General features: G+C 51.4%; 1 protein-coding gene across 4 annotated transcripts in view; it reads right to left on the bottom strand.

Moving 5' to 3' along the window:
- Positions 1-4,793: 4,793 nt before the first annotated feature.
- The window catches only part of CHST15 (carbohydrate sulfotransferase 15), a 44,445-nt gene continuing 33,576 nt past the window's right edge, over positions 4,794-15,662 (bottom strand). For all 4 annotated transcript variants that reach the window (XM_064168228.1, XM_064168204.1, XM_064168214.1 and 1 more), the window contains 4 exons: positions 13,355-13,511; positions 10,229-10,385; positions 6,659-6,806; positions 4,794-5,425 (listed from right to left, as the gene is read on the bottom strand). In XM_064168228.1, coding sequence (XP_064024298.1) covers positions 5,235-5,425; positions 6,659-6,806; positions 10,229-10,385; positions 13,355-13,511 — 653 coding nt within the window. In that variant the 3' untranslated portion in view covers positions 4,794-5,234. The remainder of the gene's footprint in view (positions 5,426-6,658; positions 6,807-10,228; positions 10,386-13,354; positions 13,512-15,662) is intronic.

The raw sequence follows: 15,662 nt of genomic DNA, 5'->3' as shown, positions 1-15,662 counted from the left end.
CAGCTGATCCTTGAGGCCCCTTTCCAGGTGATCCATGTTTCTGCGATTCTGTGAGCTGCAGTGAGCTGTGTGTGCTCTGTAGCTCGAGAACTTTGCCTCCGCCACTTGGTGCAGGTCTGAGGAAGCCTGTGATGACTTTTTGCAAGCGTGGCTCAGCAGGATGTGAGCCTGTGCCGCAGGCTTTGCCCACCCGGCTGCAGCCACCACCAGACATGCCCCTTCCTTTCTCCCGGGTTTCTTTTGCCTGCTGCCGGTTGTGCTTCGGGTGGGCTGCGCTTTGCGGTGCCTGCGCTTTGCGGGGGGCTGCGCTGCGGGGAGGCTCCGCTTTGCGGGGGGCTGCGCCGCGGGGAGGCTCCGCTTTGCGGGGGGCTGCGCTGCGGGGGGCTGCGCTTTGCGGGGGGCTGCGCCGCGGGGAGGCTCCGCTTTGCGGGGAGCTGCGCTGCGGGGAGGCTCCGCTTTAGCGCAGCGCGGCTGGACGCGGCCGGACCGCAGCGCCCTTCCCGGCCGCGGCCGCGGGCTCGGCTCGGCTCTGCCCTGCCCTCTTGTGGCGCCTGCTGGCCTCGCCGCCCTGAGCTGCTGCCGGTCCCTAGCAGGCAGACGTCTGCCGACCCCAAAGCCGCAGCCGCAGGGATGCGGTGGCAGCGCAGGCGGCCAGGTTTCGGCAAGAGCAGTGTTCCACTCCATCTCTCTGCTTCTGCCCCATATTGTCTCCACCAGCAGCACCACCTTCCACTCCTTGCCCTGCCACAAGAGGCCCTGCTCAGATGCCTGTCCCCATCCACCCTGCAGGCCCCTTTAAGTACTGAAAGGCCACTAGAAGGTCTCCCCAGAGCCTTCTCTTCTCCAGGCTGCACAACCGCAATGCTCTCAGCCTGGCCTCACGGTAGTGGGCTCCCAGCCCTCCCTCTGATGACTTCTGTGGACCTTCACACTGAATACCAAGGGCATGGCTGTTCTGGAGGTAGGGAGCCAGGTGCCAGCTGCACTCATATCACCCACTGGGGCTTGTTCTCCGGGGACTGGAGGTGAGGAACCAGTCACATCACTAGCTTGGGACTTCTCACTCCTGGGAGCATCAGAGTAGTCAAAATGCAGTCAATGCATGTGGATACAACCCTTACTCCTTCTTCCTGCATACATGACTGGGGAGCAGTCAATTTGGTAGGGGGTAGCAGGAGAAAGCAGATGGACACATGAGGATCCTGGTGTTCAAACAGCCTCTGCCAGCCCAGCTGCAGAGACACCAAGACACCTATGTTTGCTCAGAGGGGCAATTTCTTCCCAAGCAAATGTCTGCTGAGGAATGAGGAGGCTGAGGGATGGGAGGTATCTGTCCTCTGGAATGTCACACAGTAATTACTCTCCATGCCTCTTACCAACATTGCTTTCTGCTAATTGTGGGCCAATACACACCGAGCAGGCCTCTCATTTGCCAAGTAGCTTCCAGCCTGGCAGCCCATTAAGTCCCTGCCACACTGGCAATCATTTTAAGGGTCTTTCTATCGACTGAGTCAGCCCAGACAGCAAGTAAGTTTCTACAGGAGCTGTGACCTAGAAGCAAGGCCCTCAGCAGGACACTGCCAAAACCAAGGCTGAGATCTCCCTGCCCTCAGCCACGGATGAGATCTTTCTCCGGGTTGCAAGTGGAGAGCTGGTATGGACAGAGATGTGGATCAACCCCCTTGGCAGCATGTCTGCCAATTGGACTTGCCAGGCCACCACCTGGCAGTGGTATGGCAGCTGCTCTGCCCTGAGTGCTTGATGACAATTGAAAGTGCTACCAGAGGAACAACAGACGAGAGGAAACAGTCTCAATGTGCACCACAGGAGGTGTAGTCTGGGCACTAGGAGCAATTTCTTCCTTGAAAGGGTTGCCAAGCACTGGCAGAGGCTGCCCAGGGGATTGGTGGAGTCCCCATCGCTGGGGGGATTTCAAAGCCATGTGGCTGTGGTGCTGGGGGGCATGGTTTAGTGGTGACCTGGCAGTGCCGGGTTAACGGCTGGAACCCGATAATCTTAAAGGCCTTTTCCAACCCAAATTCTGTGATTCTGTGTTTCTTCGGAGTCAGGGATTCTCCATGGGAACGCCAGCTCCGGGGCTGCAGTGGCAGGTTGCTCCGATGGGCATCGTACTCGTTTTGGTTTGGCTCCCACCTCTTCTTTCTCCGCTGCCCGTGCCCAGCGCCAGGTGGCACCGCAGTGCAGCAGCAGTGTTAGCCTCGCAGCTAAACCTGCCAGTACAAAGGCAAAGGAGCGGGGAGAGCTTGAGGAGATCCCCGTCCTACAGGGAGATTGGCAGAGGGACGGCTTGCTCCGTGTGTAAGGGACAAAGAGGGGCCTGACACCAGCACTGCCACGCACTCAAGAAACTCGGACACTGCTTTGTTTTATCCAGGATCACCAGAGCAAAGCTGTTTTGGAGTCTGGACTAGAGAGCAGCATCCTTACCTCCAAGATGCCCTCCTGAGGGTTTATTTGCTGCTTAATCATGCCACAACCTACCAGGACAAGGTGCATTCAGTCATGGAGCTCATGAAAGAGAAGACAAAAGCAGCCTTCTCTTCACTTTGAGAGGGATCACAGGCTCCTAACAGATCAGCTATAGCTGTTGTCCCTTCCCCACCTGCTACTGTGCTACACCTAACCCCTGCTGCACAGCCTGCTCTCTGCTGAACTCGTCCACACCTGGATATGGGTGGTCACCAACGTCCACCATCACACAGGGAACCTTTAACCTTCCTCCTTCCTCTGAGTCAGAAGACCTTGATCTAGCAGGACGCTGGTCCGAGTCAGCCTAAACCAGAACTTTTAACCATGAAGAATGTGTTGGTTTAGGTTGCATGCACAGGCAAAGAGCACACAGAAGCTCCTGTCCATGAGTGAACTGCATGGATGTGCTGGAAGAGGTTAGAGCTCAGCACCTTAGCGTGTGGCACAAACAAGTGCCTGTGGTTCGTGGAATTCATGCTCATGGTAAAAGATAACAAAGGTGTCAGGCCCAAGCTAATGAATACAAAACAACATCATTAGATGATGGTGGTAGCTGACAACTGCATGGAAACATTTAAACACAGCAGACCAGGGGAGCAAACATTCTGTGCAGAGTTATCCTGAACACACAGCCTGGGCAGAGCTGGCAGAGATCCTCGCTGTAAAGAAATTGTTGACCGAAAATGTTACCAGACTGAATCCTGTTTAAACAGTGCATTGCCAATTGGAAAAAGGATCTAGAAATGGACCTCTGTGGCAGAATATCTCTCACGTCATCAATCACATTCAGGTGGATTTGTGAAGCTTTCAACACTACCTCTCAGCTTAGAAAACCAGGGGGGGTAAACCTCTGCCTGAGTCCTTCAGCAGGCCGTACTCTGGGGTCCAAGGCAGCAGTCAAAAAGGCTGGAACCAGCTGGGGATCATTCCTCGGGCTTTTGATACCTGCTAGCTGGGAATCAGTTCCACCTCACCCTCAGAAAAGAAACAATCAGTTTAACCCTTGGAGGAAAATGATCAGCAGGCAGCGTTCTCATTTGCCTCTGACAGAAGTCCCTAGCTTAGAGAGACCCAGAGGAAGGCTGCAGACCAGTGCTGACCCTAACCAGGTGTGCTTGAATCAGGTGCTGAGGTGGTGCACGCCCACAGCAAAACCTGCCTGCTTTGCTCAGATAGAAGCTTTCAGACAAGCCAAAGCTTCTCCAGAGCTTCCACAGTATAGCAGGGGGTTTTGTTTGTTTGTTTGCTCATTTTTCTCAGTTTCATGTCTCAACCTTTTCAAATAGGATGCAGACATATTTCCTGAAGAGGGGGACACCTCGTTAGGAAGCACCTGGCTATCTGGGTAACACATCCTTTCCACGAGGGTGCAAGGGACCTGATGGAGAGAGTCCAGCAGAGGGCTATGAGGATGAGAAGAGGACTGGAGCACTGCCTGATGAGGAGAGGCTGAGGGCCCTGGGGCTGCTTAGTCTGGAAAAGAGAAGACTGAGAGGGGATCTAATCAATGTTTATAAACATCTGAGGGCTGGGGGTCAGGAGGGGGGACAGACTCTGCTCGCTGCTCCCTGTGATAGGACAAGGAGCAATGGATGGAAGTTGCAGCACAGGAGGTTCCAACTCAACATGAGGGGGACTTTCTAGACTGTGAGGGTCCCAGAGCACTGGAACAGGCTTCCCAGAGAGGTTATGGAGTCTCCTTCTCTGGAGCCTTTCCAGGCCTGTCTGGATGTGTTCCTGTGTGACCTGAGCTGGATTGTGTGGTCCTGCTGTGGCAGGCGGCTTAGACTCGATGATGTCCTTGGGTCTCTTCCAACCCCTAATATCCTGTGAGCCTGGGATGCTGTCTGCCTGTGCATCTAAGAACACCATTTCACACTGGTTTAAAAATGCCTATTTCCTTGAATGGGGAGGAGTATTTGTGTAGAAGCTACCAGAAAGCTCCAGAGAGCTCTCCAGGGCCAGTACTGCCCTTTGGGTCGAGCCCGTCGGTGGCTTCCAGGGCAGAGGGGTGAGTGGCTGAGCGAGTGGTACATGTTTGTGTTTGCACCGGCAGAAGGCAGTGGGTTTGCTACGCTGAGCGTGGGCTGCTCCCAGGTGTCAGTCAGAGCACACACATTCCTGTTACGGGAACGTGGCAGTGAAAGTTCTTTCATCTTGAAGGTATAAATTAAATCTGGAAATGCATGTAGGTGCAATCATCCTTTATCTCTGTTTTGAAACTAAGGGAGCGTGAAAAGCTCTTCTGTGCGAGCAGAGGCCACTGGGGAAAGTGCTGACAGAAAACAAAAAAGGAAACAGAATTTTAAGTTGAATTCAATTAAAAATTTTAATGGCTAAATGACATTGATAGTTTGAAAAACTGAATGGATAACATATATTGGCAATGAGATTATAAGTGTAACTGGAGGAGGTTGATGCCAGTTCAGTGCTGCAGCATCTTAGAGAAGGTTAAACTTCAGTGACCCCGTGGAGAGTGTAAGACATCATCACTGAACCAATGCTCTCCACTCTTCTGTCGGAGGTAAAAGAGGTTGTAACAAACTGAAAGGCAAGATGCTTTGCATTCTCCTCAGGAGACTGTGGTGTAACTGTGGTGAAGTGTGCTGACTGAAGGTGAGAGTCTTGGCTCTCTCCCTGCTTCTCTTTGGAACGGGGACGGTGTAAATATCCACGCACAAAAATAGAAGTTAAAAAAATAAAAACTCCTGTAAGCACTGTGTTTGTGACAGGAAATTTACAGGTCATGTCCTCTGCCATAAAAAAGCATCATCAAAAAGAACTTGTGCCAGTTTTGTATTAAAAGGCCTATAGAAATCTCTTAAGATTGCCTTGGTGGTTGGCAGCATAGGTCCCAGATTTCTGTCTTCAGGTCGCCTGGTGTTGGACGCAGGACTCTTTGTGATTATAGCTTCTTGCTTCTCACTGAGTGGTCCTGTGGAGAAAGAGAGTATGACCTTCAGGTATTGCACCCCAAATGTTCATGCTAAAGCAAACAAATGACCAAAGCAAAAGGTTTGCCAGGGAATGACAAATGGGATTTGTGTGAGCAGCAGTGGTGCTTCAGAATATTGAATGCAGGCTTTGATAAGCAGAATAAATCACTGTTGGTAAACACAGAAGTAAGAAATTTTCCTTCCACACTAATCATTTCTAATACAAGCAGCATAAACAATTTTGAAGGGGAAAAAAATGTTCTCAGAAAACAATGGTGCCGTGAGTAGAGCTGCCTGCCTGTTCTCGAGAGGCAGTTGTTTCATGCTGTGAGCTCCTCTCATGGTGTGAGTGGTCTAACATTCAGCAGAAACTCCAGAGGCTTCACTCGTGCAAGCCCTGTCTTTGCTTGCAAGCTGCCAGGGGGATCAAGGTGGAACACAACTAGAGTGCTGCCCCTGTTCCAGGAACAGATGTAAGCCCTTGACATATAGATGTGGCACTTGGAGACGTGGCTCAGTGGTGACCTGGCAGCGCTGGGTTAATGGCTGGACTTGATGGTCTGAAAGGTCTGTTCCAACCCAAACAACTCCATTATGCCATGATTCTATGTACTTGAGCAAGATGAAAACCCCACAGACTTCCAGCACAAATGATATTCAGCAGGAGGATGCCAAACTCTTCATCTGTTCAGCCTGCTGCATTCGAACTTGCTCAGCATCTAGGCCAGTGTTTGTACCAGCCAGACTCATTTGCAGGCACATTTGCATCCTCTCGATACTGTCAGATCAACACTGGGCAACGTTTTTCCTGCCAGCCTTTCTCTCAGAATTAGCAACAGATATCTCAATGGACACAGCACTAACACAGTTTCCTCCCCCTCTCTGGCCAGAAGCACAACCTTTCCCTGGGACCAGATCGAGGCTTTGCACCTGCACCACAGTAGTGCTTCAGGTTGTTCAGACTGTGTGGGGTATCTCTTGCACCTATACAAGCTCATGATAAAAAAGCCCTGGCTGCCTTCAGGAGCAGGGCTGCCTTCCATGAGGTAAGACATATCCCTCACACCAGTCTTATGGGGATTTGAGCATGTTAGCTTTGACTGACTCCAGGCACAAGACCAATGCATCTGTCAAGATGAATTCCCACATGTCTCTCTTAATAAAGCACAAATGACCTAGAAGGACAACCAGGACTTTCTGCACCTTCCTCAAAACAGCCAGGAGACACCTACCCAGATCCAAGAACCGGAACACCATGTGCATGGTGTATCTCATATTTGAAGCGTGGTCCTCCAAGCGAAGAACGAGAATCTGGTCTTTGTCAAACACTGTGAGCCAGTCCAAAAGATACACGACATAGAGCCCCACCTGCAGCCTGACCTGGCAGCACAGAACAGAAAGAACATTCATTCCTCTAGCAACACCTTCAGCAGTAACAAATCAGCACTCACCTCTCGTTCTGGGCAAAAGAACCAAGTGTGTGCTGCTGCTGAGCCACACAAAGACAAGATCTGAACACCCTTCACTCTCCCTTTTGTTTTCAGCACAGTGTAGGGAGGTCTTTGCACATAGCCCTCCTGCTGGTTAGAGACAGCCTTTCACCAACAGCTTGGCTGTGCACTGCCTGCTCCCACACATCTGCACAGAAGTGCTACAACACGCAGAAGGATGTTTGGCCGCCTCGCTCCCACCTCATGCAGACACTCCTGGGTGAAGAGGAGGGAAGGGAACATGACTATCTTTTTAGCAGGGCCTGTTGCAATAGGACAAGGAGTAACAGTTTTAAACTAAAGGAGGGAGATTTAGATAGAAGGAGGAAATTGTTTTCACTGAGGATGCTGAAACACTGGCCCAAGTTGCCCAGAGAGGTGGGAGATGCCCCATCCCTGGAAACATTCCAGGTCGGGTGGGACAGGTCTCTGAGCAACCTGCTCTGACTGAAGATGTCCCTGCTGACTGCAGGGGGGTTGGATTGGATCTTTAAAGTTCCCTCCCAGTCTAAAACATTCTGTGACTTCATGTACTATGCTTAGTGCTGCTGCTTGCTGCAGGTCGTAAGGCTGCTTATTTCACTTTGGGTATCAGCTGCACCAGACCACACTGCCATAAGCAGCACAAATAGCCTGATTCAGTGGCGGGAATTAGATTTGGGTGTATTTGCTCCTACCTCCTGATGCAGTAATGAGCTCTAGATGTAAGCTGCAGTAGCAGCGACTGCTAGACAGCATTAACAGGGCAATGTCTGAGTACACAAGGAGAGCACCAGGCTATGTTAGACCAGAGATATGCACAGGCAGGGTTTTAGCCTGTCCCAACCTCATCTCTGGTTTTGTTCCCTCCTCAGCTTTGCATAACAAGCTGAAACGTGAAAAGGGCATGTGCTGGTTTGAGTCTAGTTGGAATATTCTAATGAGAGAAATTAGATCATTGGTCATAAGAGAACAATAATGATAGAGTCTGTATCATTCATTGGTATGCTGAAAGGGATAAAAAGCCAAAATGTAAACTATTTGTCCCTCTTTTGCCTTCTTCTCTCCTAAGCATTGGATCTACTCGTCCTTTGTTCTCATCTCTTCCACTACCAGACAAGAAGCGAGCTTTGCTTCTTCACTGAGAGAGTCATTGGACACTGGAATGGGCTGCCCGGGGAGGTGGTGGAGTCGCCGTCCCTGGGGCACTTCAAGGCAAGGTTGGACGCGGCACTTGGTGCCATGGTCTGGCCTTGAGCTCTATGGTAAAGGGTTGGACTTGATGATCTATGAGGTCTCTTCCAATCTTGATGATACTGTGATACTGTGATTCTTTTGTCTGGCTGGGAGAGAGGGAGGCTTTGAGCCCCTTCTGGGCAGTTTCTTTGTCTGAGAGGGAGTTTGGATTTCTAAGTGGTGCTTGTAACTACCTGTAACTGTGTTGTGTATGCATGCTTGTAGAGTTAGCTCTGCTGCAAACAGAGTTTTAGCTTACTGCCAAGCCACCGGAGCTGGTCTGGTCAGTTTCAGTAGTGGGGGCGGGGGGTCTCTCAACCCACCATAGGGCAGGCTGGTGCACTTAACAATCCAACCTCCAGCTGTGCTTATAAATGCTTTTCCAAATCCCTGCTGGCTCAGAAGAGAGGAACACGAGTCCCAAGTCATAAGAAAGAGACTTAGCTCCTCCACGCGCAGTCCTGCAGCATGCATCGGGCCAGGTGACAAGAGCCTGCCCTGCTTCTTGCCTGACCCTCCCTGACACATCGATTCCAGCAAAGATAAGCCATATCTTGAGCTACTGCTGAGTCATTGTTCTGATAATGACACACACCCCTTTATTTGCAGGGAGACATCTCTCAGCACTGACTGTGGCCACGACACCTCTCTCATTTCAGGACTGTATTGACCAGTGGTAAACCAGCATTCCTCTGGCAGAGTCATGGAGTCAGCCGTCTCATGAGCTGCCCTGGAGAAATACCACAGCAGCAAACCATGCACATCACAGACTTCAGCAGCTGTCTGAAGCAGCTATGGAAGCCTGCTGAGGAGCACAGCTCACGCTGTTGTTTTATGTGGAATGCCTGCTTTGGCTCCCTGGAACTAGGCATCCTCTGCTCGGTTCCAAAAGCTTCTTCAGAGGGATGCCTAAGGCAACAAATGAAGATTGCTTCTGCACCCTGAGGAGGAAGATAAGGGGAAAATCTTCCCTTCTGAGTCTCTGCCTGCCTTTCTCTCCCTACAATGGAAGAAGTGCATTTGTACAAGCAGGTGGCTGGAAAAGGTCGCAGTACTGCCCAGGGGCAGCTCTCCTCTATGGAGGTCCTGGAGGCTATCACCAAAGAGTGGCAGCTGCGGTGTACCAGGCTGCTGCTGCAGGACCCAAGCCTGTGCAGTGTGGCCTCTGGTGACTGCTTTATCAGCAGACACCAGAGACAAAGGAGGGAACTACTCCCTCTGAGTCACAGTATCACAGTATCACCAAGGTTGGAAGAGACCTCACAGATCATCAAGTCCAACCCTTTACCACAGAGCTCGAGGCTAGACCATGGCACCAAGTGCCACGTCCAATCCTGCCTTGAACAGCTCCAGGGACGGCGACTCCACCACCTCCCCGGGCAGCCCATTCCAGTGTCCAGTGAAGAACTTTCTCCTCACCTCAAGCCTAAATCTCCCCTGGTGCAGCCTGAGGCTGTGTCCTCTTGTTCTGGCGCTGGCCCTGAGCAAACAAAAGAGGTGAACTGGTGAACTGGCCAGATGTGATACTCAAGTCAATCTCTCTCATATTTTGCCCCTGCCTCAAGCTAAACTTGAAGCCAATTCTATACTAAAAATGTGAGTTTTGGAATACCAATTCTGTAATACTCACCCATTCCCCTGCCAGCAGTTCCGATGAGCACAGTTTACACCAAATCAATACAAAAAAGGAGATAGCTTTTATCCTATTATTGGTAGCCTTCTCTTCAGAAAGAATACATCATTTACTCTGATTTGAGACATTTTTACAGCACAAAGATCCTCACCAGAGCTACCTTTTGAAGAGATATCCAAAGGAAGCTTGGACTTGGAGCTGTACTCTTCAGTAACTGCTCTCCACAGACTGCAGAGCCTGCATTAGTGCTGTTGGCATTCAGCAGGCAACAGACTGAGGGGACAGCCCAGCCCCACAGCAGCTCTGACTCACTCACAGGTAGATAGATTGATGCCTTCTGCTTTTCAAATGGAGAGGGAGAGCACTTTCTCTCTGGGTGCTCATATGCCCTGTGTGCTGGTACTTCACCCTGACTGACTGTACCCCGAGGCAGGCAGGCAACCCCTGTTTGCAGAGATACTCACGGGCATGGCATTGTTGAGGCTGTTGTTGTAGACGCAGGCTCTCAGGGAGAAATCCAGCACACAGCTTTCAAACAGCTGCAGGGACTCTGACACCTTCTCGTGGAAGTCTTCTGCAGATTTATTGGCACTTGCAAAGTAGAGATAATCCGAGTACAACCTGCGGGCAAGAGCCAGGGAGGTAAGCAGCAGCAGATGGAGGGCAGATTTATGTACTTGGTAATGGCCATCAGTGAATCCTGAAGTGTCATCAGGGCAAGGTGACACCTGTGCTCCACCTGCTCAACCAGGGACACAGATTCTGTTCACTTGGATGAGTTTAGACATGGTGCCATCCACTGCAGGGACTGGCTGAACGCCATCCAGTTCAGCATCCCTCGGGAGCCTGACCCCAGCAGGTGTGCTGTGCCAGCCAGGATCTTTGCTTCCCGAAGGCTAGTTGTGCAAGGGTGCTACCTATGAACAGCAGCGCTGCTCTCACCTGCCACCTCTACCCCTCTGTGTGTGGTGCTCCTCTCAAAAGCCTAAAGGCGATCTCAAAGCCCAGGGAGGAACGGAACAGGTTAGAGTGATTTTCATACGCTTACCAAGCTGGCTACCACCAGGGTAGGCAGGAGCCCACATTTCCTGTGTTTTGCAGAGCACTCCAGCTCCAGTCCTGTGTTGACTTTCTCTCAAAACCTCCTAATTTACAGCACTCCAACTCTTGGGTTTTTTTAAGCTGAAACAGTACAGCTAGGGAAATGGCTCACACCTGTGCCCCAACCTGCAGTGCTGGCTCCTCCAAGCACTGCTGTGCTGCTGAGGGACGCCAGGCTTGGCAGTGTTGGAGAACGGTTGGACTCGAAGACCTCAGAGGGCTTTTCCAGCTGAAACAATGGTATGGTTCTACAAGCAATGCACCTCCACTTTGAGGACATCAGGACATGGGGCCATGACTGTCCACAGTTTGCAGGCAAGCAGAGCCCCTGCATCAGCTGCTGTTGGGAGCAAGAGCCACCAGCAAGAGGAATCTCTCTAAGTTACAGCAGGGAAGCATCCTCTCATTGCACAGTTTTAGCACTGGGTTTACAGTTGCCTAATATCACTTAAAAAGTATCTTAATTCAAATCCCTTTTGGGGGTGGTGGTGAAACAACCCAAACCTACTGGCAGGTAGATGGTCTACTTCAGCACTGAAGCCTGACAGCTTGCTTAAACTCCCCCAAGGCAGCTTAACACCAGCACTGGTAGAGCTAGAGAATGCTTGGGCTCAATGGTCCTCAGGGCCCTTTCTATCCAAAACAACTCTATGCCTCTAGGATTCTAAGGTGAATATGGCTCAAGGAGACACAGAAAATGCTTTGCCATGGCACAAATGCCACATCTGCTGACACGGCCCTGCTTTATTTAGGTTCCACTTCACTGCTGCAGTAACCTTTACTATTCCACTTGCTTCGTTTATTTGTTAACCTCCCCAGATTTCCACAGGTACTTAAGAATTCATCATTTGATTTAGAAAGCTTCGGCCCTAGTCCAGCAGAGCACTTAAGCACAGGAGCAGCCTTCGGCACTCATTGTTCACCTCAGAGCTGTGGTGCCTCTCCCTTCTGTTGATGGGGGAAATAAGGAGGGAAAGGAAGACAAAGCTTCCACTTCCTGGTGGCCTCCCAGTGCTCAAAGCATGTCTGTAAGAAGGATGGGGAGAGAGCCTCTATCCAGCAGTGTGCTGGGAGCACAAGGGGTGACGGCTCTCAGCTAGAAAAGGGCAGGCAGATTGGATATTCAAGAGGCTGGCAAGGCACTAGAGAAGGTTGCCCAGAAATGCTGTGGATGCCTCATTCCTGGGAGCATTCAAGGCCAGGCTGGATGGGTCTTGAAGCAGCTTGGTCCGGTGGTAGGTGTTCCCACCCATGGCAGGGGGTTGGAACAAGATGATCTTTTGGTTCTCTTCCAAACAAAACCATTCTTGATTCTATGAGCAGAGGCACCCAGTGCTGTCTACAGGAGACACCAACTAAGACAGTCTGAGTTTTTGTCCTGCTCTTCCCAGTCTGAAAAAATGCACTTTGGAGTCTTTTTAAATGGAAGAGCTCCTACTGAAGGGTACCAAGCTTGGGATTGGTCAGTTATTTACATGAGGAAGCCACTTCAGCCAGCTCTCTCCCACAGAATCACCATCTGTTACATCCTGAGGTCAGGAGACACCATTAAAAGTTGAGAGCTGCATTTCCCGAGGCTCTCGAAGCTCTGCCTCTCACTAGCAGCCATCTCCTGCCATCAGGGAGGCTCATCCAGCTGCATCCATCCCTTCCCACTGCCCAGTCTCTCTGGATAGCTGCTAGGCAGAAGGGTACAGGCTGCCTGCACCAATGCCCCGAGCCTGCCCTTCTCCCCGTGCCTGAGCTCACAGTGCAGCCTGGATGCCCCTCTCCTATTTCCTGGGTGCTTCTTGGCTTTGTCACCGCAGAAGTATCGGGAAGTACAGAGGAGGCCACAACAAAAGATCAGTGGGCTAGAAGCTCTCTGCTATGATGTCAGGCTGAGAGCTGGGCTGGTTCAGCCTGGAGAGGAGAACAACGTTTTCAGGACAAAGCAAGCTGGGGAGGGCAAGGGGGAGCTGCTGTGCTCAGCAGAGTCACCCGGGGAAGCCTGTCCCGAGCAGCACCAAGGACACCTGTAGATGTGGGGCTCTGGGCACAGTTTAGTGCTGAGTGAGAGGTTGGATTTGCTGGCCTTAAAGGTCTCTTCAAACCAGAATGGTTCTAGGAGTCTGTGACTGGCTGCCTTCGGAGCTATTTGCAGTGCTCTCATCAAGGTGAACAATATGCCTCTGGAAGACACAAACATGAACTGAAGCACCTCACAGGACCTGCACCTGCAGAGCCACACTCAGCCCTGTCAGCGCTCTGCAGATCAAGGCTCAGGCAATGCACTGACCCTGCCCTTGCCCACCTATGCATGCTTTTAGCCCAGGTAGCTCAGGTGTCCACGCCTGACACTTGCTGTGGCACTCAGACTCCCATGTCCGTCTTTAAAACACCACTGCAACTCCATGCCCCATGTCACATGCACTTGTGTCCGAGGGAGCGAAGAGAGCCATTGGAGAGGGGCTGCTCTCCCGCGCTTCAGCAGCATCTGCCTGCCTCACCTTTCCACGGGGTCTCTCAGCATGATGATGAGCTTGGCATTTGGCTGGAAGGCGTGGATGAAGTCCTGGATTAAGAAGGGAGGTTCTCCCTCAGTGCTGTTGTCATAAAAGAAGATCCAGGCGTTGTTGTCCCACATGGTCGAGGCGCTGGCCTCCCCTGCAAAAGAGAGGCATCCCTCTGGTGACTCCCCGCATTCGCTGCACTGGAAACCTGCTGTGAACTGATTCCAGTTGGCGCTGCTAACGTCAGCATGCCTCAACTCTTGCACACTGCTCTGGCTAACGCTCCCTAGAGCCAGAGCAGCCACACTGCCTTGTACCCTTGTGCATCTACTGAGGGCTGAGGCACAGTTTATGTAGTTCCACCTGAAATATTCCTGCCCACTAACCACACTGCTTCCTCTTAGTGGTTAGCAGGTGCCAGTCTATTTGATCTGGGCTGGAACAGACTCCTCAGGGTTTGGCTCACACTCCAGCAAGGAGGCAGCAGCTCATGGATGCTTCTGTCATCTCCTCTGTAGCACACCCAGGTTTTGGTGCTACTCATCTCAGGGTAGGAACTTGCTAAGAGTTTGCCCAATCTGGCACAAACTAAAGAAAAAAGCAAACCCCACCCCTGCAGTGGATCAGTAGAGTTTAGAACGGACAGGAGAGGTGGTGAGCATGTGGGAAACAGTAAAGGAAAAAAATCTAACCAGCTGAATTGTGTCACTGGGGTTTCAAACACCACCTCTGGAGAACCACCCACTGATCTTAACAGGGAAGGAGGCCTTAACAATGCTAATAAATATCTTAAGGGTGGGTGCCAAGAGGATGGGGCCAGACTCTTTCCAGAGATGCCTGGCAACAGGCACAGACTGGAACCCAGGAGGCTCCTCCTGAATGTGAGGGAAGGGTTCTTTAGTATGAGGGTGCCAGAGCCCTGCAGCAGGCTGCCCAGAGAGGCTGTGGAGTCTCCCTCTCTAGAGAGATTCCAAATCCAGCTGGCCACTGTGACTCTGGGCAAGGTGTTGCGGGTGCCCTGCTTCAGCAGCGAGGTTGGACTGGGTGATCTCCAGAGGTCCCTTTCAGGCCCCACCATGCTAGGATTCTGTGACCAGAGCTTTTTGACGTAACTGCAAATATCCATCTAGATTAAGACTAATGTAACTGTTTACTATTAGACCAATGGTCTATGGACTAAAGAACACACTTGGTTAGAGGCCAGATTCTGGCCCTTAGTTGCTGAGGAAGCTCATGCTGACTGTGATGCTCCTGGAGAAACAGAGTCAGTCGTGTCTCCCCAGAGCCAGGCGTGTGATGCCTCAGCTGCTCAGGAAACCACCCGGCAGGATGTCTAGGGCAGCCTCCCCTGTCTTTTGAAGAAAGCTGGCATTGAGGTGCCACACCACCCTTTAATCAGTTCCACTCTCTGGCAGTCTAATGAGAGTTACCTCTCGTTAATGAGGTTTTTGGAACCCAAGGGAATGTGATGGAATGCACAGGCTGACAGACTCGCACTTGGTTGCACTTTTCTGTGCCCCTCTCCTGGCAAAGTTCAGTAAAGGGTTTAAGAGATGATCAAAACAACCCATGGGGAAGGTCCCAGCTCCAAAGTTAGCTGAAGAGAATGGGAGTCACTAATAACCTCTGGGAGCTGGCAGAAGCACATTCATCTCCTGTCATGCTCTCTTTGCCTCTCTTCCGGAGGAGGAGCTCAGGTCCAGCGGCTTAAGCTGGGTGTTCACCATGGCTCCGCTCTCCCATTGTAAGCTAATTAGCCAAAGCATTGTCTACTCATCGCTGAGCAGAGCAGAAACGCAGCAGAGTAAACACAGGCCAGGAGGCGAGGTAGCTGTACCGCAGGCACATCCTGCAGCTAGTGCTGCACCATCAGGAGGTGGAGGGAGGCTGCTGGGTACCCGCACTTGCATGCACAGTGACTTCAGGGATGAGTTCAGCCTTGGACAGTCGCTGCTACAGCTCTGTAACAGGAGCAGATAAGCTTCCATTGCTTCTTCAAAATTGTTTGCCTAAATCATGCCAAAGATTAAAGTCTGTGACTCCCTCAGCCCAACTATTCCTGCAACTGATCTGTTCACCAGCTCCACCTATTCAAATCAGGTTTGCTGACCTACCCTCACATTTCTCTGCTCTGCAGACCTCCCCTGGGTTTATTCCAATTAGCACATCTGTGGTGGCCAAACCTGAGGAGATCTGCCTACATCTGTGCCAGCTGCACTAAGTAAAACTGGTGCATTTATACCCCGTGGGCAGATGCTCCCAGCACCACAGACCAGGCAACACCACAGGAGTTGTTTGGGCTGGA

This window comes from Pogoniulus pusillus, chromosome 3 (genome assembly GCF_015220805.1).
Source record: "Pogoniulus pusillus isolate bPogPus1 chromosome 3, bPogPus1.pri, whole genome shotgun sequence".
Lineage (NCBI taxonomy): Eukaryota > Metazoa > Chordata > Aves > Piciformes > Lybiidae > Pogoniulus > Pogoniulus pusillus.
This window is presented reverse-complemented; position numbering and strand designations above follow the sequence as displayed.